We start from the raw sequence: 25254 nt of genomic DNA, 5'->3' as shown, positions 1-25254 counted from the left end.
CTTTAATAATGAATGTGAATGAGCAATTTGAAAAATACAGTTACAGAGTTACAGTTCATGGATGGATACGTATTTTGCTAACGATGATTCAGTTTATTCAAAATACAAGTAGTACCTAATTTTGATCTTCATCATTTTGATCCATAGTCAATCACAATCTCTTCTAACAACTGATTCCAATAACAGCGGAGAAGTCCATAAAGAGTTTTTCCAATCCTGAAATGAAGAGTTTTCTTGTTCTGAAGAATGATTTTCCAGATCCTCCGTCTTTGAGATAGATACACTTATCTAGTTGACTGCCTCCGTTTGTGTTCTCTCGATGGTAGCTGCGATGCCCTGATGACATCAATCGCTGATTGCTGACAGGGAGATGATCAGCACAATCTTGAGCCAGACATGTGAGTTTTTTATCTGAAATGTGAAAAGTTTAGTTTTCTCTTTAGTGGCATATCAATCTCGGACATATCAAACACTTATACATTAAATTAAAAACTCTATCTGCCATTAACTTCAAATTTTGGAATCAATTATTTTGAATGAGAGTTATCAAAAAAGCACGAAAAGTGCACCTGGATTGGATTAGATATAGGAGAATAACACGACTCAGGTTATTGATTGGTTCTCTGAATACTATGATAGCATATGCCTGATTTGTTGGAATATGAATGACATATCCTTGAACCATTCCCTCAGAATTCATATCAACATCATCGTCATCAAAAGCAGTATGATTATCATGGAACCTCTTCATTAGAATTAATCTCACGCCGCTAAAATCCTACTAATAGCTCTTCAGTGAACCGCAATAATTTTCGTGCACTTTAATTTTTCTCGCGAAAGGAAAATGAAATTGCCGTGTGAGAACGAACAATTAAGAAATTGCATGGAATTTCAGAAAGATCAGTGTTCCGTATTATTATAAAATGAAAGTGTACTTGACAGCTCGAGAAAATAGCACTAATACAAACACCAACTGAATGCCATTACTTGCACTGGACAACCACACGTCACCGGTATTAATCAACGAAAATAATAGGGTCGTTCCACCTTGAACAATTACGTTATCTTTCACGTAAAACAGGCTCTATTATTCTTTCAGCAATTATCAGTCTACAATTAATATTACGCTACAAATAGCATAGCGGAAAGCGGCTTCTTTTTACAGTAATTTCACTTCTATATCAGCGTGACTGTAATCAAGCTTTCTTGTGAGGAAGTTTTAGAAGTTCAGAAAAGGTCATGATCAAGGGTTCAGCCTTGACGGTAGATCGGGAGGAAACCACTAAGATGAACTATTTAAATAGTTGATTTGCGAAAATTTGAGAGGTTAGACTAATACAGGCAAACCAATGTACAGATAAGCCCATGATTATTAAATAAGTCCATCTTAACCGGTAAATTAAATATACCAGAGCTACATAATTCATTATAACGTCATTACTGTCCTTTATTAATATTGTAATATCTATTATTAACTATTACCTATGTAATTAACGAGAGAGTTTTGCTTGTTACACATTATTGAGAGCATCCAAATAATATGACAACGATGCATCTACTTACATACTTTGCACTGTGTGTTATTATTGGCACTCCTTCAAATTGACATTCAGTTTTACAAATTTGTTTTACAAGTGTGTGTGTGTGTCTTGTCTCAACCGATGACAGCCGTCAAGTTAATTTCTTATGCATAGCTTCTCCAACCGAATAATAATAATCACCGTACGAAAGTACACTTTATAAATTATGGCAGATATATAGTCTAACAAGAGATAAGCATGAGATTTCGATCATTTTTAGTCTGTTTCTAGAGATAGTGATCTGATGACGTCCCAGGAGAACATCAGAAGCAGCATTGGACTTGGAAGCCTTGCCCGTGACACGGGCTACCATACACATATCAGTACGAAAAGTTTTTGCTTGTTCCGTGTGTGCACATCTTCTCAATTATGAGAATTAGAAACTTAACTCTCAAACTTCATTCCAAAACAAGCCCTAGAACTTGGAATAATGTTATAACAAACAAACCTATTCACTTGTTACAATGATAAATTCGTTGTCATATTATTTATTGGGTATCCAATTCTTCAAAGACTGAAGAAAACATGAGATGACTAAGACTCATGCACTTATTATATTATCCGATGAAACTTTATGATTGAAAGAACAATGATTTTCCAAACGGTTTGAGACAATAACTGTTTTTAATTGCTGAAAACCATCAATTAATACGAAAGTAGGTTCACTGTATTTTCTAATTACGGTACTGATGAATCGGAGTATTGCCGCTCAATGGACCCATCAGAAGTAATGATACGCAGTTAATGAAAGCTAGCTTAATGAAGATCAATCAGAAGCAATGTGGCTGATCAGATACATTAGCTCAGTTCATCCATATCATTCTTGAAATATCTACATAGTCTTCGTTGATTTCACAATTTCAGATTAGTATAAAAGTATCGTATCTTAGTTTCGAATTTAATATTGCTCTATTTCACTTCATTTATGGGCTCACTGTTCACTTCTTTAATTTGGCTGAGACTAAAGCAAATTTTAATATAGGCTTTTAACATACATACCTTTAATATCCGTCATGGTAGTCATGATGGAAATCATGATCATGATGATGGAATTCATGCTCATGAGGATGATGATGGTGATGGTGGTGGTGGTAGTCATGATGATCGATGTGATGAATGACTGGTATCTTCTTCAGAACGTAGTGGTGAACTGTGTGGTACTTGATAGGAACGTGGATGATGAATTTCTCCCTGTAATTAACATGAGACCCAACTGTCAGTTATATAATATTATAAATATAATACATTCCATTTTAGATCTTGATTTTTTTCCATATTTTTGAGAATGAACAGAATTTTGAAGAAGTTCACTTTCCACGAAGTGTTAACATGTTGAAAATGTAGTTACGTTTGATTGATTCAAGTAGTTGAAAGAACAAAGAAGAGGCCATATTATCATATCATAACTCCGCCGCTGCCGGTCGCAAGCCCGGGGCCTTATCAGGCAAGTGATAGGGAAGGAGGAGCGGGAGGAGATACACCTCGTTAAAAAACCAGAGTCCATCTGGCTCCGGATGGTAGCACCCTGTGAGGGCCCCTGCCTAGGGTTACTAGGTGAAAACTGGCCAACGACCTTAAAGGCAGATGAGGAGAAATCCCAACGGCGGAGAGGGCGGAAGAGCCAAACAGCGTCTGTACCCAGATTGGGCGGCTGATATTCAAGGGAATAAACCCCAAATTCTGGTCCTCCTAGCAAGGGGGTTTTGCGATAGGCCAGTACCCTATTCATAGAAAAATTTATATCACTTGCAGTACGGTACCCAAAATAGCCTCGGACAGGACAGGATTATCGGAAATATAAACAGGATTGCCCAAAATGAAGAACGGAAATGGATTGCTGAAAAATTAAAAATAGCCACATGGAATGTAAGAGGAATAAGGAATAAAGAAATAGAACTCTGCAAAGTGTTTAAGATTCAGAAAATAAACATTGCAGCTGTAACAGAGACAAAAATGAAGATGACTGGCTCAAAGTATATTGAAGATTATGCTATGTTTTATAGTGGTGTGAATCAGGAGAGCAGGGCAGCCAAGGGTGTGGCCATTTTTGTTGATAGAACGTGGGAGGAGAGAATTGTAGACTACAATTCCATTAATGAAAGAATTCTCACTATCAAATTCAAGTATGGTCGTGGCCACCTAGTGATAATAGGATTCTACGCACCTGAAGAGGAAAAGCATGGAGAAACTGTCACATTTTATGACGAACTACAAAAAGAATTAGAGAAGTATAAGAAATATGGGGTAGTTATAATGGGAGATCTCAATGCAAGAGTTGGAGTAGAACCAATCAACAATGTAGTCGGAACTTTTGGTGAAAATGTGAAGAACAGAAATGGAGACAGCCTTAGAGAATTCTCAACTTTTAATGAACTGAAAATTATGAATACTTTCTTCCGGAAGAAAGAAATACACAAGTTTACATGGGCAGCACGTGGAACAAGATCTTTAATAGACTACATGATAGCTAATCAAAATATAGCAAGACAGATTACTGACGTGAATGTGCTCCGTGGCTTCGATATCTTTTCAGACCACTATTTAGTTGTTGGTAAAATTGATTTGTTTACACGATGGAAGAAAACCCATACAAAAAAGGAAACAAACAATACAAATGGAGACGAAGTTTTCAAAGTGTATCTATTAGAGGAAGATAGTATCAGGCATCTCTATCAACAACGCATAAATTCCTACATCCAGGACACTCCAACGGAAGAAGATATTGAAACTGAATGGAATAATATTAAAAATATAAAAGTAAGAAGTGCGAATGAGGCTGTTGGTAAGAGAAGGAGATATAGAAGTCGGAAAGGTTTAAAGATTTGGACAAATGAGATAGAGGAAGCAATTAATGAGAAAAATAAATCATACCAGAAATATTTGGGAAATCAAAATGAACAAAACAGGGCCATATATCGAGTTGCAAGAAATAAAGCCACAAGAATTGTGAAAAAAGCTCATCAGGAAGCATGGGAAAAATTTATAACAACCATTGAACATGATCTACATGGACGTCAGTCATTGGCATACAAAGTTATGAAAGTTTTGAATAAAAGTGAGAGAGACATGGTGAAAACTGATTGTATTGGAACTGACGAATGGATTAAACATTACAAAGAGCTTTGGTGTGAAGAAGTAGAGCCAAATAAGAAGAAGTGGAGTCCATATGTGAGAACTGCTGTATTGATCCAATTACAATAGAAGAGCTATTAAATGCCTTGAAAAGCACAAAAAATAGGAAAGCCCCAGGTTTGAATGGGGTAAATATGGAACTGTTGAAGTATGGAGGAATCCTTCTACACCATAGAATACAACATCTTTTCAATATGTGCTGGAAACAACACCAAGTACCAAAAGAGTGGTTGCAGTCCCTGGTTATATCCCTATTCAAAAAAGGAAGTAGAGCAGATCCTCAAAATTATAGAGGTATTAGTCTTCTGGATACAACATACAAAGTCTATGCCGGAATTCTAAACAATAGATTGAAAATAATCACTGATGCACTTCTCCTGGAAGAACAGAAAGGTAGGTCATGCACTGATGCAGTTTTCGCTTTGAATCAAATTATATCAAAACGAAGAGAATATAATCTAGACACACTTAGCTTTTATAGACTTCACAAAGGCTATTGATTTAGTAAATCGCAACTTACTACGGTCAATTCTGGATTCGAGAGGATATCCCAAGCATATAATTTAATCTTTGCAGAGCCTATATGTAAAAACGACTATCCGTTTACAAGTAAAGGACGGTTTGAGTAAGGTCATTGATATAAACAAGGGTGTAGGGCAAGGATGCTGTATATCTCCGACATTATTTAATATTTACGTGGACGACATGTTACGAACATGGAAAAATTTGGCTGACTCAGGTATACAGCTACCAGCCCATACATCTGTTAACTCAATCATGTATGCAGATGACCTTACAATAATTCAAGAGAATGAGGACGCCTTACAGAAAGCGATGTTTATGCTGGACAGAGTTTCTCAGAAACATAATTTGAAGATATCAACTAAGAAAACAAAATCAATGGCTTTCAAATGTAAATATCAATCCAGAACCAAGATAGAATTGAATGGGAAGATAATAGAACAGGTGAAAAATTTCAATTATCTTGGCAATGATGTAACCTATGATACAGATAAAGATATTCATAACAAAGTATCAAAGTTCCAACGAATATGTGGCAACATTCATAGAAACCTCAAAAATAAAACAAGGCAGGATACTAGAATCAAATTCTTCAATACCATCGCTGTACCAACGCTGCTTTACGGAAGTGAGAATTGGATCCACACACGTAGAGTAGACAGCAAGATTCAAGCTGCAGAAATGAGGTTTCTAAGAAGTGTGTTTGGCTGCACTAGAGCAGATAGAATCAGAAATGAGGAGATAAGAAGAGCTTTATCTGTTACACCTTTGCATGGAAAAATCATTCAAAACAGAATGAATTGGTGCAGTCATTTGAATAGAATGCCTCCTGGACGAATACCTTTGGAGGTTAAATGCTATAAACCTACTGGGAAAAGAGACGTGGGAAGACCGAGGAAAAGATGGGTGCCGAAACAGGTTCTTTAACAAACCTAATCCTTGAAGTGAAGAAGAATAAGATATTATTATTTATTTTATAAGATTGATGTGCATTCTTGCAGGAGTATATAGACTAAAGATATGAACTTGAAAAGATTAGAATGTTATTGAGGTATCGATATCGATGAGAAAAAATATAGTATATAATTTCTAATCTGCACGTGAATTGAGAGAGCAGAGCTTCTTGCTACCCGATTTGTCCATAATTTGCAATACTCTCCATAATTGAATGTATTAGGAGAAATAGGAGAGTATATAGAGGATAATAGGCAATAGAGGCTGATAGAACGCACAACCAATCAATCAAAACCGGAAAAGTCTGTGCAAAATAATAATGTCCGACTGTGAGTGGAATGGTACTACATATTAGATCAGAATACAAGGTCTAACTACGTGATACTCAATAAATTGATCAAGTCTGCCTGCTTCAATGCACATTTCGCTCATCATTGAAACTGGAAAAAACGATCCGTATGTTTTCGATTCTTCCTCCAGACCAGAACAACTTTCATTTTCATTTCTTTCAAGTCAATCTGATTGAACTTGGAGGCATGAGATGTTTTCAAGTATTTTTATACATGAAGGAAGTGATACTAGCCGACCATACCACAAATTACCATTAATTGAGCTCTCCGAGCGAGCGGGCGAATTGTCGCGATGCCAGAGTGAAATTGATGTTATTATCTAGGTACGCATCACTTGTTGACAACTTCCAAATCAAAATCTGGTTCTTGTCTGAGTTGACTTGGTTCAAAGATTTTATCAAGGTGTCTCTTTGAAAAATTTCTCACATGATTAAACACGTTTCTAAAAATAGTCAATTCAAAACATGTTAGGGGAGTTTTAGAGTTCGACATTATTCTCTAATGACGTATCAACATGAACCTGTTTCCTAGGTAACTGAATTCCCTTATCAATAATAATGTACCCACACTATTAGGATCCAATAATAAACAAATATAATGATATGCAGGTTTTATGGGCGATTCGTGTTGGCTGTATTAAGCGAAGGCTGCAGCGGTGTGCAGCAAAGAAATGGTGCTGGGTTTGAACAACTGAGTGCCTGAGCCTTTACTCCAATTTTATTGATAAGTTTTGTATATCGAACAGAAAACAACATTGTGAATTGCAAATCATTGTATTTTTTATAAATTGAGTATTCTTATCTGTTTAATTTAATTTTATTTATCTATTTATTCCACAACTTGGGATAAAAACAGAATGTTCAACTCTATCACAGGAAAGACAACTTTGTGTTACACTCATGACAATTTCATAGAGTTGTATCAATGAACGGTTTTATAATAACCGGAATAACCAACGAATTATTTATTGTATGTCAGGCCTTTGAAAGAGGCTACGCTCACTCTTTACAATCATTTCTTCTCCAATTACTTTCATACACTCCAATAATTCTACATTCACATTTTTAATAAATTATGAAAAAGTCAGTGTTACCACAAATATCATGACATAACTGATTGGATACACTCTAGTAGATATTGCTATTATTGTTTGTCATGTTTACTTCAGTCTTTCAAACCGCAATTTCATTGATCTAATCAATTGCAATATTTGGTTTCTATCATCGGGATTGTTCAAAACATTATTTCTCCTATCTTTCTTCTCGTATTTCCGAGCCAGAAAGAATGTGAGAAACTTTTTTATACATATTGAGCGGAACTCTCATCACAATTTTGAAACTGTCAATCAAAAATGTTGAGTATAATTGCACAAAAATGTCCGGCGGAGTCGGTGATCAAAGCCGGCACCTTATTTTCTGTTCTTCTCTCAGTGGCCGTGAGGTGGAGATTGCTTTAGCCATGCGGAGAGGGTTGCATAATCAACCCCTGCCGTAATAGAATCTAAACTATGTACGATAAGGGGGATGAAGAATTCGCTCAACGATAGCTTCTAGAAAATACAATTACTCAATAAAATATAAATATTCATTTTTCTATTAAAATTTTTCTAAATATGTGACATGAATAGGATTCTAATGAATATCCAACTCATTACATATTTGCATAGTTATTGGTAAAAAGATGAAGTACATTGGACTAAAGCATCCCATATTGATGAACTTATAGTCATCTCTAAACACTACGATAAAATCTTCTATTGTCAGTGATATTTCACTTAGCACATTTTATTCAGAAGCTTTGAATCCCAAAAGGTACTCACTCATCGACTTCAAAATTAGAATTGTCATAATAGGAAGTCTAGTACTATAAGCTATAGGTTCTTCAGCTTCTTTCCTAACAAGGAAGATTGTGCTTCCTTGGAGGATATTCGTTCAATAGTAATTATGTGTGAACAGTACTAGAGTAATCAAAATAAATTCAATCAAAGTTGGACATGCGATGCCACCTGAAAACGAACGCAATAAGAGCTACTTCCGCTGAAAGTTTTGATCGCCAACAACTTTTAAATTACATACCGCGTCTCACTGATCACATGCTCAAACCTTGACCATCAAAGTTACGGATTATGCACATTGCTGGCCGGTCATGCTTCATTCTCGTAAGTTACTTTACTTGCCGCGTAAATTGCGTCATATAGAACTTCCTTGATCGGCAGCCGCATTGTTGCACGCTTTCTTTTCTTCTATTACTGCCCGAATAAAACAGAACTAACTAATTGCAGCTGAAAGAACTCTGAACTAGAAAATTATGCGTTACTTTTGCTTAATAATAGTTATAAAGTTTATTGCGAGCGCGCGAGCAGATCCAATTCAAACTATTCTGCTCCATCAAGTACATTTGCTCATTCAATGTGATCATGAATTTCTTAGTTTTCTCAGCTTGTGCGGTCCACAACAACTGTGCTGTTGTTTATTGTATTTTTTTTTTCGAGAAAAATGTATTACATTATAATTAGTATAATTACTATTCAAGGGCAATGAACTAAAAGCAACTATTGATCTACTATGAAACTTAAATAATCAATTGCTTTCGAACAACACCGCAACAATAATTAATTCTGTACAAAGCTTAACTCTTCTATTATTGAGGGAGTATACCATCATGCCATTTTTACTTCAACGTTTTGTAGTTTTCTCGAAAAATTTTCTATTCCTCTTGAATTATATCAAAATAAATGGCATCGGTGATGTTTTTTCTGTAAAATCGATATGATAAAACCCCAGGTTCAGATGAAGTAAGAAATGTAACGGAACATCACTTTCTGTAATTGAATATACTAGGAAACAGAAAAATAATATCCTAGTTGGGGAAGTTGAATATTATTTCAAATCTCATATGAAATATGAATTTTTCTTTGATAGGAGCGCAAAAGAAAGAGATAAGTAGAGTAAAATAATTAATAATGATATTTCAATAGACTATTATGACGGATTAGCATCAACTATATAGAGCTTTTACGATTCAAATCACTATTTTCTGTCAACATCAACATCAAGTGTTGAGATCGGTGAAAACTAGTATAGTCAGCACTAGTTGATAACCGTCCTTAAGGGTTGTTTGACTCTTTCTTCTCTGTCTGATATCTACCGTTTGAATCTGCCCTAGGCTATTCCAGTACATCATATTCCTTCTTCTCCCATCAACAGGCAATGAAAATTACATTCTTGGTTACTCCATTCATTCAGATTATTTGATCGGAATGAAGCGTTACTGAATGTCAATTAGGTTATCGGTAGCCTTACATACTTACTTACTCCCAGGGCCATCTATATCTAAGTTGATATTTGGCCGCACCAACATATCCATAAAGAATCGGTAGCCTACTTTACTATATTTCATTGTTAAAGTAAACGCGAAATCTTTCGTTTTTCTATCTCACTCAAAAAGTTGTTTATTGAGTTTTCATATGATTAGGGCTACGTCATATTCTACTCGCTCGATTCTGGTGGCAGAATATTCAGTACTTTCCACCAATTCCCTTGGTAGAATCCAAGCGAAGCAAAAATTTGTATGATTATAAATAAGAAAACATTTCATATCGCCATATTGCAAATCTGGTTGCGGTGGACCAAAGACCTTAAAGATGCATAATGAGACCTTATCTCTTTAAGGTCTTTGTGGTGGACTGACTGTTTGCCAGTTTGGATGAGCAATGGGACATGCTCCATTATGATTTAACGAGATTACTTGGTCGCGCTACCAGCTGGTGGATAGAAAAGTCGGGGCCCATTACCACCACATTTTTGTCCAAAACATAGTGTGACATGATACAAATTGATTCTATGATATCGCTTGGTGACTCCTCCATGGTGGCAGAATATGACATAGACCTTAAAGCATCTTGCTCAGTCGAACATTATCGGTTGTGACATCTTTTCTCTCTACAGATGAATAGTTAGTGGAGTAAGCTGAATGATGGAACAGTAGTAAGGTACTCACTTTCGTCCAGGAACAGGTGCAGGTGCGCTGAATACACATGCCACAGCAACTAGCATCATCACCTGCAAATGCACACATTTCAAGTCGACAAATGTTCACAATAATAAGTTATTAGACAATCAATTTTCCAACACTGAAGGCTTATTATCCAGAGGAAATTTCATAAGAAGATTAGAGTATTGAGTTTTCTGGGAAAACTAGTATAAATGAGCCTTTATCGTAAATTACAGAATTTTACGTTTTCATTAATCATGCCACTGTAAAATTTTTCAGGAACTGAAAAAGTATTATTGAACAGGGATGCAAATGTAAATGATTTATGAGATGAATATTATGATTAATGTGATAAATTAATATAAAATTCTCATTCTTGTACGTGATCGATGTCATTTTCTGTCTCCGAAGAAAACTCCGCAATGCATACAAGTCCACAAAGTTAAATATGCAATAATTACTGATACATGAGATATTGTAATCATTCTCTGGAAATATAGGAATATGAGAAGCATTGATGTTACTGAGTTCAATAGAAAATTGTTTGTCTCTCTTTATTTTTTTTTCATTGCGGTTGATGCCCACATGAGCTTTTTGCTTGTGCGTAGTAATGGGAAGTGCAAGGGTGATCATACGTCTATGCCTATTCTATGGGATTCGGCCGGATTCGAACCCGCGACCAATTAGTACTAGCAGAATTAATTCCATAATTCACATCCTATGTTAGATGATGATAATGATGGAGATTATTTGTAGGGATTATGAAAGAAAATAATATAATAATTCTCTGTCCATAAATATTCAGATGAGTATGGGTACCGTAATATAATAACTGATTTGTTTCGCTGGAGTGACTCCTTGGTAAGTTTCATTGAATAAGTCAGCAAAAATTTTCATCAATAAATACATAATTGAAAGATTAGTGTTGTTAAAAATTGTGTATTCTCTGATTTTTCAGTATTGGGCTATTAGACAACTGTACTGTATTTTTATTCACTCCTTATCAACATCTCTGTGATATCATTATATTGAAATGTAGTGGATTCTTTGATTTTGGAATGAGACACGTGTGATTTTACAACGGAAACCTCTGTGAAAGTTTTTACGACTTTTTTATTAAGCTTGTTTTTAATTCTCACCTGTAATCTTCAGAATCCGTCTAAGGCTCAATTTCATGATAAATAGGAAGAATAACGTTTTTGTAGTGCATATGACCTCAGAATAATATTGTTCATTTGAGAATGAATATTATAATGAATAGTTTATAGTAACCAAGAGCTGTTGAACTCGATTATAGCGGTTAACTGGTGAAGTAAGCTGATGAATATAATAATCATTTATTTGAGCGTTAACAATGAGGATCATTTGTGAATAAAATAAATTGAAATGAATAAACTATGTAGATTCGAAATTTGATTCATGTAAGTAAGCAGAGAACATAGAATTTTTTGCATCGTTACTAAAGGTCAGAGGTGAAAGAAGTATTGCAGCTTCAATCAAGTTCAAGTGCATAGAAGGCAGATTCTTGTAGATAAGTTTCAGATCCAGTTTGAAAGTGAATAAATTTCCTTGTTTGAGGAAAAGACTTACTAATTAAATCTTTCTTGAATAAATCATTTTTATTCACCACTGTATCTTGTCTTAACTTCCACTCCCATTCAACTTGCGCAAAGAAAGTTTTTCATCACGTTGAATTCTTACCGGACAGAAATAAAAGAATGATACAACCTTTTAGTCAATAGCTCTGTCATCAAACTCTTACGACACTGATTGCAGGCACATTGAATTGATAAGTACATTATAATAGTTGAAGATCGTCTTCCAGAATATTTCAAGACTCTATTAAAAAAAAAAAAACAAATTCAGTGTGATCTGAAATTTTAGTGTAATCTCGTAGTTCTTCCACAGTATTTATCTCTGTAGTTTTTCTATGAAATCATTGATTTACCTATCACCTACATTTGTAGGACTTCGTGAGAATTCACAAACGAGACATTTTATTGAAGCAAAAGAATAAAACATTGTTACAATAATTTGGACTTCGATTCAATGATCTTAGCCCTAACTCTCTAACCCGCCTCTTATTTGAATAAGAAACCATTTTTTTTCAACTCATCCATGCTTATAATTTATGGGTATTTAATAAATTAACGGTCAATCCAATTATTAGATTCACAAGTTTTTATCTGTCACCTGGACAAACTATATTCAAGAGTTTTGAAGTAGCTTTCTATAGAAGAACAAGATTCTATACAAAAATACCTATTATAGATAAGCTATGTGGAGATAACCAGATCTCAGTGGAATTTAAATTTTATATACATTTCCATTTTCAATTCCATTCATTGCTTCTCACATTATTGTACAAGTTTTCATGAAATATATCAATGAAAAAAACGAAGAAAAGTACATATATCTATTACACAAGTTTTCTTGTTTTCCATGCATTATGATTATGAGTCAATTATCTGTTTTTATTTACGATCATAAGAGGATATCTCTCCAATCAATTGTTTATAGCCTTGGATTTTGTAATAGTGAATTTATTGTATTGCATTAGGAATATTTTTGGTTCATTTGTATATTGTGCTTTAGTGAGAATGATTTGTGACTATACAGTATACAGGGTTCTAACCAAATATTATACTACAATCTTCCAAATGATATCTTTTTATACATCTTGGATATAAATATTTTCACTGAAGCTGTTTTTGGCTCTTGAAAATGCTCTTCTGAAAACTACGGTTTTTTTGCTAGAGGTATAATCTATTAGAAAAACCACATACTCATTGCAAGAGAATGAGAGAGTATAGAGATAGCTTCTTGGAAACTATGCAACCACAGCATGCATGATTTTCGGGACTCGGAAATTAATAAGTGAAAAAGTCGTTGTATTGTTTAGATGCTACATGTCGTAGCCTACCCATTGTTTATGTTACATCGTGGACTATCAGAGCGTATGTAGGAAAGAAGCACAATGAGAAAAGTAGAGTAGTACCGTAGTTAAATAAGTAAGGATCAGGAAGCTCACTAGAGTTCATGAAAGAGTACTTAGGTTGTGGGGAGAAAAGTTGCAAAGCGAGTAGAATAAATAAATTCATAGTTGATGAAATGAAAATAGGATTACAGAGAGAATTGTCAGTAAAAAATGTACATCTCCCTTAGTAGGTAGCCTATATTTCAAGGTAATATGATTGAAATTTTAGGAAAAGATAGTCTCAATTATATTTCTTCACTTCTAAAAGGAAAAGTTGAAACGTAAATATGACAATATAATGATGAAATTTATGGAAATATTCCACTTCAAAGTTAGGTAGGCCTACGGTATATCGAATAAAAATTAGTATGAAATCGTTGATCGACACCAGAGGATAAATAATTATACAGTATATGTTTAGAGAGTATTTAGAGATAAAAAATGTATTATAATAATGTATAAGGCAAAAACATGATCAAGCATCAAACTATAATGAATATCATTATTAATAGACATGAACCAATGAAATTGAAAGTTGAGGATGGAAATTATAACAAAGAGGGATTAAATAAACCATAAAGAGGATAATAGCTCCAAGGTCATTAAAATTCGTCAAAGAACAATATATGAACAAAAACAAAAAAGGTTGTTATAATTGTTATAATTACCAATCAATACTAATTCTCATCCTAGTCCATCTGTGTTGATATTAACGTATTTGAAATTTTATTAATCACTCTATCATAGTCACTTATTATAATAGAGTATTTCAAGATTCGAATCTGTTGATGCGATTGGAAAAATTTAATTGGATTGAATTTATACATCATATTAGTTCATACTGTATTATGTAGTCCAATCAAATGACACGTGACAGTGAGAACGTTTCAATAGAAATAGAACAAGATAGTTCTCAATAATATATTGTTTTTGGAACCTTCAATATCATTGATTTATGAATGATGAGCAGGCAGGTAAGAGAAAGAAGAATAAAATATCAACTATGATTTATAGAGCTACTTCTCCACAAGTATGATTATAATGAGATCAAACCCCGACCTCAAAAATAAATGAAAGTTTTAAATATATACTATTCCAATTTTATGTTGGCACATGCACAATAAAGTGAAAGTAAACAGAATAGTTGCAGTCCCTAATATACATGAGTACATGTGAGATGCTAGGATGTAATATAATATGTATTACTTGATGTGAATAGAAGTGGTTTGTCACTTTTGATGACTTTTGTCACAGGTTGAGAAAGGTACAAATCATAGTAAGATATCACAGGTCTGTGAATGTATCTATTGAATATGTTAGGATTCATTATGATTCATTCTAATTAATTAGAATGGTGATTACGTGATTTATCTATCAACTCATGTGAAAATAATACAAACTAAAAAAACATATAGATCACAGAAGAATCTATTTAAGATATCAAGGTTTATTAAGCATTATTATGATTCAAGTGTAGTCAAAAATACAAAAAGAAGATTTTATAAGATAACACTTCTTTGAATGAACATGAAGATGTGATTCAATATGAAAATAAAGAGTACTGTGAACTGTAATGTATCTATAAGTTGGAGTGTAAGAGTGATACAAACCAAAGTGACAGCCGCATAGCCCATGATGCCGGGATGAGTGAAGATCACACACTAGGACGGTAAATGCTAATCTAACATACACTGCAACCTGGAAAAGTATGTGGAGCACTTTTATAGGTTCAGGGTCTCGACGGTGGGGAAGAACTCACAAGAGGGGCTGGCAGTCAGCTTCCTTGCGTTTCCTTCGGCGGTACAAACTAGTGGCGTCCTCTTATCTTGCAGCTCGAATCCGAGCATCTAGTGTTTCGCCGCTCAGGTGAATACAGAACGAATAGGAGCCAACAAAGAAAAAACTGACGAGTGCATTAGGTTTCTCCTCTGCAATCAATTACTGTATTTTTTACATTAAGAATAATTAACTCAGATAGATGGATAGATAGAGTAAAAATAATCAACTTAATTCTCAAGAAAAAAGTTGCAAAAACTTGCTGATTGAATAATGATTGTTGTTTAGAATACTAAAACATTTCCCTCTTTTTCAATAGTGATATCTGATATTGATGTTGCGATTCATCTTCTTTTTTATTCATCATATGAAGTCATGTTGTAAATTATTTATGAAGTGTGCTGATCACACCTTTCATTTCATTTTTATGTTCCGTAATTCTTCTAGTAAAGTGAGTTTGAAGATGTCATAACATACACTTGATTTCAATTGCACTCTACTTTTTATAATATACTATCTCATGAAAGTTTGATTATGAGATTTTTACTCATATTAACAAGTTTGTAATTCTACATAGATTCAAGTAGAACATTTTCTCACGGATATTTTAGATGTTAGATGACATAATATTGCAAAATTGATAATAACTGTCTCAGACTCTCTGAAGAGGTATGTGAGAGCTTTAAAAAACAAAAATGAAAATGATTCTATAAAAAAGATTGTTAGCTAATTAGCTAGTTTGATTTCTCATGATCCTTCTAGAAAAAGGTCTGATAGAATCGCACTGTACTTTGTATCATGAACTTTGTTATATCAATAACAAGAACCTTTTAATTTTTTATTCACTCTCTTTTTTTATTTAGAATTATTTTTTTCTTGATGTAGATCCGAACCACCCAATCATTACATTGCTGAGTACTATCCTACTTATCTCCTCATTATGCATTATGAGTAGAGATTATAAAGTCAATTAGCCATACTAATTTGAATTGTAACTGTCAACAAAATGAAATGTAAATTATGACCAAAAAAATGTACATTATGACAAACTACATCAGCCAATGAGAGCAAGTTGTGGGCAGAGCTTCAATCAACCAACTGTAATCGCACGTGATTGGTCGAATTTGAGTGACGTATTAGATTTCTCCGTTGATGTTGGAATTGACATTCACCTTTAGAATTATTGAATAGAGATTATCCTTGAGCGAACCGTTGGTTCTCTAATAGCTAGTAGTTCTGTGAACAGTAGACCTCACGCAGTATTCTCATCCACAAGTATCTGATTGCACTATAGACCTTTTGGAAATTCAGCAATGGACTGGATTCTCCACACATCTGTGTGATCACTTGTCAGCTGATTTATGTTGAATAATTCTATAGACTGATTTTTACTGTAATATTGGCGTATGAAGAAGGCTCATTTTTCCTTCTATATTATTATCCTTGAAATGCAAAAAACCTAGGATATACGTCGACGCGCAATTAAAAAAGGGTCGAACATACCTGTCAAATTTCATGGAAATCTATTACCGCGTTTCACCGTAAATGCACAACATATGAAAATTTAAGCATTTAAACATTTAAACATTTAAACATTTAAACATTTAAACATTTAAACATTTAACATTTAAAACATTTGTACATTTAAACATTTAAACATTTAACATTAAACATTTAAACATTTAAACATTTAAACATTTAAACTTTAACATTTAAACATTTAAAACATTTGAACATTTGAACATTTGAACATTTGAACATTTAACATTTAACATTTAACATTTAAAACATTTGTACATTTAAACATTTACATTTAAACATTTAAAATTTAAACATTTAAAACATTTGAACATTTGAACATTTGAACATTTAAACATTTAAACTTTCAAACATTTGAACATTTGAACATTTAAACATTAAACATTTAAAACATTTGAACATTTGAACATTTGAACATTTGAACATTTAAAACATTTGAACATTTAAAACATTTGTACATTTAAACATTTAAAACATTTGAACATTTGAACATTTGAACATTTGAACATTTGAACATTTAAAACATTTAAACATTTAAACATTCAAACATTTAAACATTGAACATTTAAACATTTAAACTTTAACATTTAAACATTTAAACATTTAAACATTAAACATTTAAACATTTAAACATTAAACATTTAACATTTAAACATTTAAACATTTAAACATTTAAACATTTAAACATTTAAACATTTAAACATTTAAACATTTAAACATTTAAACATTTAAACATTTAAACATTAAACATTTAAACATTTAAACATTTAAACATTTAAACATTTAAACATTAAACATTTAAACATTTAACATTTAAACATTTAAACATTTAAACATTTAACATTTAAACATTTAACATTAAACATTTAACATTTAAACATTTTAAACACTTAAATATTTAAACATTTAAACACTTTAAGATTTAAACATTCAAACATTCAAATATTAAGAGAAATGCCAAACCGTCGACTTGAATCTTAGACCTCACTTCGCTCGGTCAATAAAATAAATTGTTCCAACAGAATAATAATATTTCAATTCCAACTAGGAACTGAATTGTTGATTTTTTTATTTAATTGATCGGGAACTTAAAACTCTTTTTGATGTTGGCCTCGCATATTTCTGTCTTGTCCCAATGCCTTATGAATCATAATCCTTATTTACAAAAATAAGAACAATTTTCAATAATAAATAAATGAATAATTGAAGCATTTATTATTGAAATTCAATTATTAAAAAATTGACAACCTGAATTCACATAGAATATTGTTTATAAAATGCATAAATTTGTTAGGAGCAATTCAATTTGAATTTTATAATAAGGGGTTACCGAGATACATATAGCTTTGAATATAGAAATTCGCCATTTTTTGTTTATTGGAATATGGGCTCTAGTACACTCAACAATAATTTTTAAACATTTAAACATCAAGAGAAATGTCAAACCGTCGACTTGAATCTTGACCTCACTTCGCTCGGTCAATAATCTTATTTTTACTTCCCTCGCCCTATTACCATAGGTAATAGGTTTCTATACGTTTCAAGGTCCCCTGAGTCCAAAAAAGTGGTTTTTGGGTATTGGTCTGTATGTGTGTGTGTGTGTGTGTGTGTGTGTGGTGTGTGTGTGTGTGTGTGTGTGTGTGTGTGTGTGTGTGTGTGTGTGGTGTGTGTGTGTGGTGTGTGTGTGTGGTGTGTGTGGTGTGTGTGTGTGTGTTGTGTGGTGTGTGTGTGTGTGTGTGTGTGTGTGTGTGTGTGGTGTGTGTGTGTGTGTGTGTGGTGTGTGTGTGTGTGTGTGTGTGTGGTGTGTGTGTGTGTGTGTGGTGTGTGTGTGTGTGTGTGTGTGGTGTGTGTGTGTGTGTGTGGTGGTGTGTGTGTGTGTGTGTGTGTGTGTGTGTGTGTTGTGTGTGTGTGTGTGTGTGTGTGTGTGTGTGTGTGTGTGTGTGTGTGTGGTTGTGTGTGTGTGTGTGTGTGTGTATGAGTGTATGTACACGATATCTCATCCCCCAATTTACGGAATGACTTGAAATTTGGAACGTAAGGTCCTTACAATATAAGGATCCGACACGAACAATTTCGATCAAATGCGATACAAGATGGCGGCTAAAATGGCGAAAATGTCAAAAACAGGATTCTCCGCGAGTTTCTCGAAAACGGCTCCAACGATTTTCATTAAAGTTATACCTGAAATAGTCATCAATAAGCTCTATCAACTGCCACAAGTCCCATATCTGTAAAAATTTCAGGAGCTCCGCCCCATCTATGCAAAGTTTGATTTTAGATTATCAATTATCAGGTCTCAGATACAATTTAAAGAAAAAATTCCAAGTGGAAAAGATTGAGCATGAAAATCTCTACAATTGATGTTAAGTAACATTTTCACCTAAAATTGAAAATAAGCTAGAAATTCTAGAAAATGTTATTATTTCAATTGCAGATGTTTGGCAACTGTTGATTCTATTAAATCATTCACTATGAAGAGATAGCAGACTTCGTGTGTCTCCAGCGTTATTGTCCTGTCACCAGCTGGCTTGGATCTTTGGATTCAGTAGACTTGAGATGTGCGTGAACACTAGCGTCAGGTGATCAATTTTCATAACGGAGAGGAAAGTTGTGTGGGTGCGCCACACCAGATTTTTAATAAATATTTAATCATAAAAATCCAACTATTTTTTTGGAAAATTATATTGATGATTCTATTAGTTTCCCATCAGCTGATACATTTTCAACCAGGCTAAGTTGTGACAATTCGCTCTCGAGGAAATTGTGGTGTAATGGAAGTGACTTTTTTGGAAGTATACTAAAGGCATTTTGTACTCTCAAGTGTTTTTCATCTAATTTGTTATTGGCTTCAAACATACTTTGACGTTGTTTAATCAATTAGTGTTACTTTAGATTTCATTATGAAGATTATGGGGTCCCAAAGTCAACTCTCATCTGGTCCACTAACCTGAAAGACTAGAATTTTGAGAGTGATATTTCCTCCAATGAAGGCTTCTTGGCTAGAAATCTCAACAAGGAATAACTGATATCTTTCAATGGGGGAATGACAGTTCAAATCAAATGAAATTGGATAAAGATCAACTCTGTATATTTTTATGGTTTTTTCCTCACTCCATCTATTTACATCCTATAAAGTTCAAAGAGCTTGCATTTGATGACAGACGATAACAAACTATTATCGAATTCCTCCTTGTGAATATTGAAACTTGTTGCTTCAGAACACTTGCTTTCAATTCGTTTGGAAGAGACAAACATTATTATGGTCAATATATTTTCATTTCCTCTCTCGAGTCTCTGATGCAGTTCATATTAATGACTCAGTACACTTTTCAGGATGAGAGTTTCATGTACAGGAATTTGATTTTCTAAACCTTATCATTGTCATCAACCTTTCGAATGTCCCTATCTTATTGTAATCTGCACAAATGAAGAAGTCTACATCTCTTTTAAAAAGGCTTGATACTGCCAACACAATTTATAAGAATATTGAAATAAATTACAGAGGAAATATGAATCGAACCGATGACATTTGAAAATCTAAATGGAAACTCTGGAATGAAGAGATTCCCATATATGAAATGGAGAGGTGGATGCTGAGAAATAAATTGAGCTTCTAGAGTTCTAGAGCATCATAGAAGCTTTCAGAGAGCATATCCATATGAGAAGGAACGAGAGCTGAGACGAAAACAAAATAGTAGCGGTATATTTATCACATATTACACTCATCATTATTCATCATAGTTCCAATATGAACGCATATTACTCTTGCACTGCGCTAATCTACTCTCGTCCGATCATAAATTTCCAAGCAATAGTGGAAGCAGAAGGTGATTTCTTCTTGTTTTCATCCATATTTCCGAGGTTCGTTTCCCCTTTTGGACATTATCTGGAATAAGCTATCATCGCCTGGGGAATAACTGATGCTTCCAATTCAACGAATACTGACAGTTTAGAGTGGATCTCACTATGGATAACTAATCATGTTGCCGCTGCACTGTTTGGCAAAGAAGGTGAGTGAGTGCAATCTGCAGTGTGTCATAATGAGTGTTGCAGTGATTTAATGATGACAACTGTCAGAGTGCAACTCAACTGCTTCGGGCACAACTCTCTAGAAAGTTTCCGAATGACCTTCATGAGTGGTTACAGTTGACAGAACAGCAGCTAATTTCATAGCCGACTTTGTAACGATATGAAGAAATATGCATCCGGGGATAGATACTCCTCCGACAAGCCATCTATGCTTTAGTTTTTTGTACGCCTCTAAATTAGTTCCTAGTTCAATTTCCTACTAATTTACTGATTTGATCCTTTGAATGGAGTAATCTCTCCTCCGAGAGTCTTCCTCTATATTCCTCTTCAACTTAAAATTCTATTTGGAAATAGTGTAGATGCGTAAAAATTTTTAAACCAAGTACATCCAAGGTAGGGAGGAATAATTTATAATGATTAGAATGAGAACTCTCCTCAAATTCTAGATTCTTAATTGAATCAGAAATATATAATACATCTTTTTCTATAGCCTTGATTCAGTCTACACATACATTTATAACAGATTGATACATTATGCTCCACACACATTAGACATAGGTACGACAAGTACGACTTGGCTGTGGAACAACCTTTGGGTCCTCCACCAATAGAAGTAATAATTATGTGTTGATGAAAACTGAACTGAAGAGTTGAAGAGTCGTTTTCAATATTGAATAGCTTGAATTCATTTCATGCCTTCACCGAATTTGAGTACGGTACGTATTGATCCGAAAAGGGGTTGCTTTTATGAAGAGGATATAATTTTCTATGATTGGTTATGATGTCATGTGAATTTGAAAATTCAATATTCCATCTGTCACCATTCATAAAATGATTTATGTCTCACTTTTCCCTAATAATGATAGATTAGCCATTATTTGTTGGCTTGTTAAAGAATAGCACTGAATATAATTTTCAATATATTCATTTGAATAGAATTATTGGGATTGGATTTAATTTCATCTTATTCTCTTGCTCATAATAGGCCTATATCATGATTTCATGATATTATCAAATCCATATGTGTATTATCTAATGGTATCATCTCATCCATATGTGTAATTCCTTAATTTATTGTATGTTGATATTGGATAGTTAAGTTCATACGCTGAAATATCAAGTAGCATCATGCAACACGACGAGATGCCGAAAAATTGTGTAGTCTCTAGTTCACTAATCTTTGAACTGGCATCGTGTCAACTCAGTATAACTGTCAAGGACCTCTGTCAAATCAGTAATAATATTAAAAAAAACTGTTTATTTATTGTCCTGAATTTTACATATTATATTATTGTCTTGAAATAATTGCTTTAATTATTTTTAATTATTCAATTTCTTTTTTATGTGACCAAGGAAAAACCTGTAGAATATAAATTGAAATAGACTGACAAGAGACGTTTCAAAGAATAGTTTCATTATACTTTCTCTGTTGAACAAGGTCCGAAACTGTTGCATAACCATAAAAGAGAGAAAGAGACCACTAGCGTGTATCACGGTCATACTGTATGGTCACAGGTGAAGACTGTATATTTCAAGCGAATGAGGTTCTATGTCCAGTCTTTACATGCTGCTATCCACTGCTTCCTATCCACTGATTGCTCACAGTTCACCAATGTTCACAGTTCGGAGTTGACGTCCATTTTGATCTCATATTCTGCTTGATTTGCTAACAATTCCCATTGAAATGTTATATCAGTTACATCGGAATAATTGTAACAGTTTTGTTTCACAGAATATGTTACCAGTATGTGACAAGTCACGTTTCACAGTGGGAGTTCTTCAACATGACAAATATTTATCCTGACATTAAAATGAACTCACATTATATATCATTTTGCATTTCGTATTTATTTAATTGGTATAGATAGCTCACATTGGAATGTATTGTATAAAAAATTGATTTAGATTAAAAATATTATATTTAGAATTAGAATGTTATACTGACTGCATTCCGACACATAGACTCTATAGTGGGATGCTACATGTTAGTTTATAAAAATTAATTCAAGTATGTAACGAACTTTTTTTCCATATTGTAAATGGTTTTTTCATGTTTATTTCACCTCTGACATGGGTTACATGACAGAGAAGAAATAAATAAATGAGATGATACTCCGTTGAAGAGAATTTATTTAATTTACTGATCTACCAATACCTTGAATAATTGAATAGGCCTTGTTAAAGCATTCACAATGTGTTATAAGATATGAGAAGAAACAATAATAATCCACTCAATAATCTACTTCTACATAATTTTTTCACGGAACAGTACATTTTTATGTTAAACATGAATGATTTGATAAATAATTTTAACCGTTTAGCATAGCCGGGACGACTAAGGCGTTTCACCCTTCATAGTCTGCTAGCGCTACCTTACCGCAGGTTCGAATCACGCCGGAATGCATGGACGTTCGATTATCTCATCAAATCACCCTTTCCCTTTCTATCACCCACACACAAGCAGAAATCTCATGTGGACACTATTCACAATACAAAATTGACTCAATTCATTTATTTGGGAACAATTACAATGAATGGGACAATATTGATCCAGGTGAACTATCTAGCCAAATTCAAATTGTGATGTTTCAACTGAAATTCTATCTCTCCTAACATTATTTTCACTTGCTTGAAAATTTCAATTGGAACAAATCGAACTGGATCAGTGTTGGCAATCACTCAACAGTATTGTGTCAAGAAGTTTTGCAATAATAGACTATTTCACTCAGTGGAGTGAAATTAAGACCAATAGAAGAAAAAGCTGGACAACAATAGTAAGGCGAGTGAGCAATGTGATTGGGGCTAAAATTGTGGAATAAGGAAAATTAAGACAGCATTTCAAGCATCATTGTCAAACAGAATGGGATCGCAGAGATTGCTTAATGAGGAAATTAGATAGCCATTTACGTTTAAATATTATATCTCAGTATAAAGTTAGGTCGGAGAGAATTTTAAAGGCTAGTGTTAAAATAGTGTTAAAATATGTGTTAAAATATCATTATTGTTATACGGTATTACGAAAAATCAGTTTTGAATTTTTCAATATTCAATTCGATTGCTGCATAAAGTCTGAATGGGTTCAATGCAAATAATAATGTAGTAAAGTATGTGTAAAATACACATAATAGGCCTACACAATATTGAAATGTTGATGAAAAATATTGGTAATAGTTGGTAAATGTCATTCACCATTCATATTTTTACCGAATACTATCCGAGCTCACATACATGAACTAACCTTATTAATTCTCCAATCCAATACCAGTGATAATACATGGAACAGTATGTATTACTAAATTACTACATGGCCACTGCAACATTAGTGAAGGTATCGTACGAGTATTTTTACTATCGTGGCAAGTCCACTGAAAATACAATCGACGTGTCGTGGACTTGACATTCACTTATCCGCAAAATGAAAAGAAGAGTTGTTCTTCGTCACGCACGAACCATTATTATGTTTCATCCTCTGTCAGATGGATTGCCGACGACGAAGTCTTCAATGTCTTCCTTGTGGTGTCCAAGGACGGCGAAAGGAACCAGTCAAATAGAACTCGCATTATTACTCTTCTGGCTCTAGATGAACCACCTCCATTACTGTAACTCCACGCTCTGTACATGTGTGATGTATCCTTGAAATGTCAATCATTCATCCCTTATCTATCGTCTTCTTCTTCTTGTTCTTCTTCCTCTTATTCTTCTTCTTCTTCTTCTTCTTCTTCTTCTTCTTTTTCCTCCTCTTCTTCTTCTTCCTTTTAAGGGTTTGGCAATAACCTACTCCCTGTTCCAAACCACCTCTAACATCAAGCCATCTCTTCCTGGGATGTCTGATGCAATAGGGCCTGTTTGGGGATCCGGTCATCACTCATCCTATTAACATGCTCCAACTAATCACTCCTGTTCCCATTTATTCTATATCTTACAGCAAAGATGTTGAGTTGAGTCCGTATTTATCTGTATTCCTGTAGCGATCTTCTCTGCTACATCCATATTATGTTACAACCACAATAAATCCATGTTATGAGACTTCAACCTTAAAAATACTCAACGTCGTAAAAGTGAATTAAGCTTTCAAACAACCTAAAGCTTTCAAACTTTGTATTTCAAACATAAATCTCTCACTGATATTTCTTTGAGGAATTCAATTTAATGTTATTCAAGAATATATACATCACAAAATAAATAATAAACATAATGACATAGAAACGCAATATAAATAATGTGCTTATAAATAAATATTGATATATCAAATAATAAATATAAATGAATAAGTGTCTGCTTAAAGTGTGAGGAATTCGCTTCTAAACAGAGGAGAAAGGAATTAAACAAGAAAAAAATTACTTGTTAAAAGTGAACTGTTTTTACAATGATTTTACAACATACCCAATAAGTTGTATAAGTA

General features: G+C 33.6%; 1 protein-coding gene across 1 annotated transcript; it reads right to left on the bottom strand.

Moving 5' to 3' along the window:
• Positions 1–2576: 2576 nt before the first annotated feature.
• On the bottom strand, positions 2577–15268 carry LOC111054305 (uncharacterized histidine-rich protein DDB_G0274557). The gene is made up of 3 exons (XM_022341310.2): positions 15119–15268; positions 10538–10599; positions 2577–2771 (listed from the first exon to the last, which is right to left on the bottom strand). Exons 1-3 carry the CDS (start codon positions 15140–15142, stop codon positions 2582–2584), a joined length of 276 nt encoding a protein of 91 aa, XP_022197002.1. The 5' UTR covers positions 15143–15268; the 3' UTR covers positions 2577–2581.
• Positions 15269–25254: the final 9986 nt, after the last annotated feature.

Source organism: Nilaparvata lugens, chromosome 6 (assembly GCF_014356525.2).
Source record: "Nilaparvata lugens isolate BPH chromosome 6, ASM1435652v1, whole genome shotgun sequence".
NCBI lineage: Eukaryota > Metazoa > Arthropoda > Insecta > Hemiptera > Delphacidae > Nilaparvata > Nilaparvata lugens.
This window is presented reverse-complemented; position numbering and strand designations above follow the sequence as displayed.

Excerpts from the sequence above, each read along its gene's own strand:
- LOC111054305 (XM_022341310.2), bottom strand. The coding sequence starts at position 15,142 with ATGGGCTATGCGGCTGTCACTTTG. Across the intron at positions 10,600-15,118 it reads GCTATGCGGCTGTCACTTTG|GTGATGATGCTAGTTGCTGT; the intron begins GTTTGTATCACT and ends GTGCATTTGCAG. Across the intron at positions 2,772-10,537 it reads GCACCTGTTCCTGGACGAAA|GGAGAAATTCATCATCCACG; the intron begins GTGAGTACCTTA and ends TGTTAATTACAG.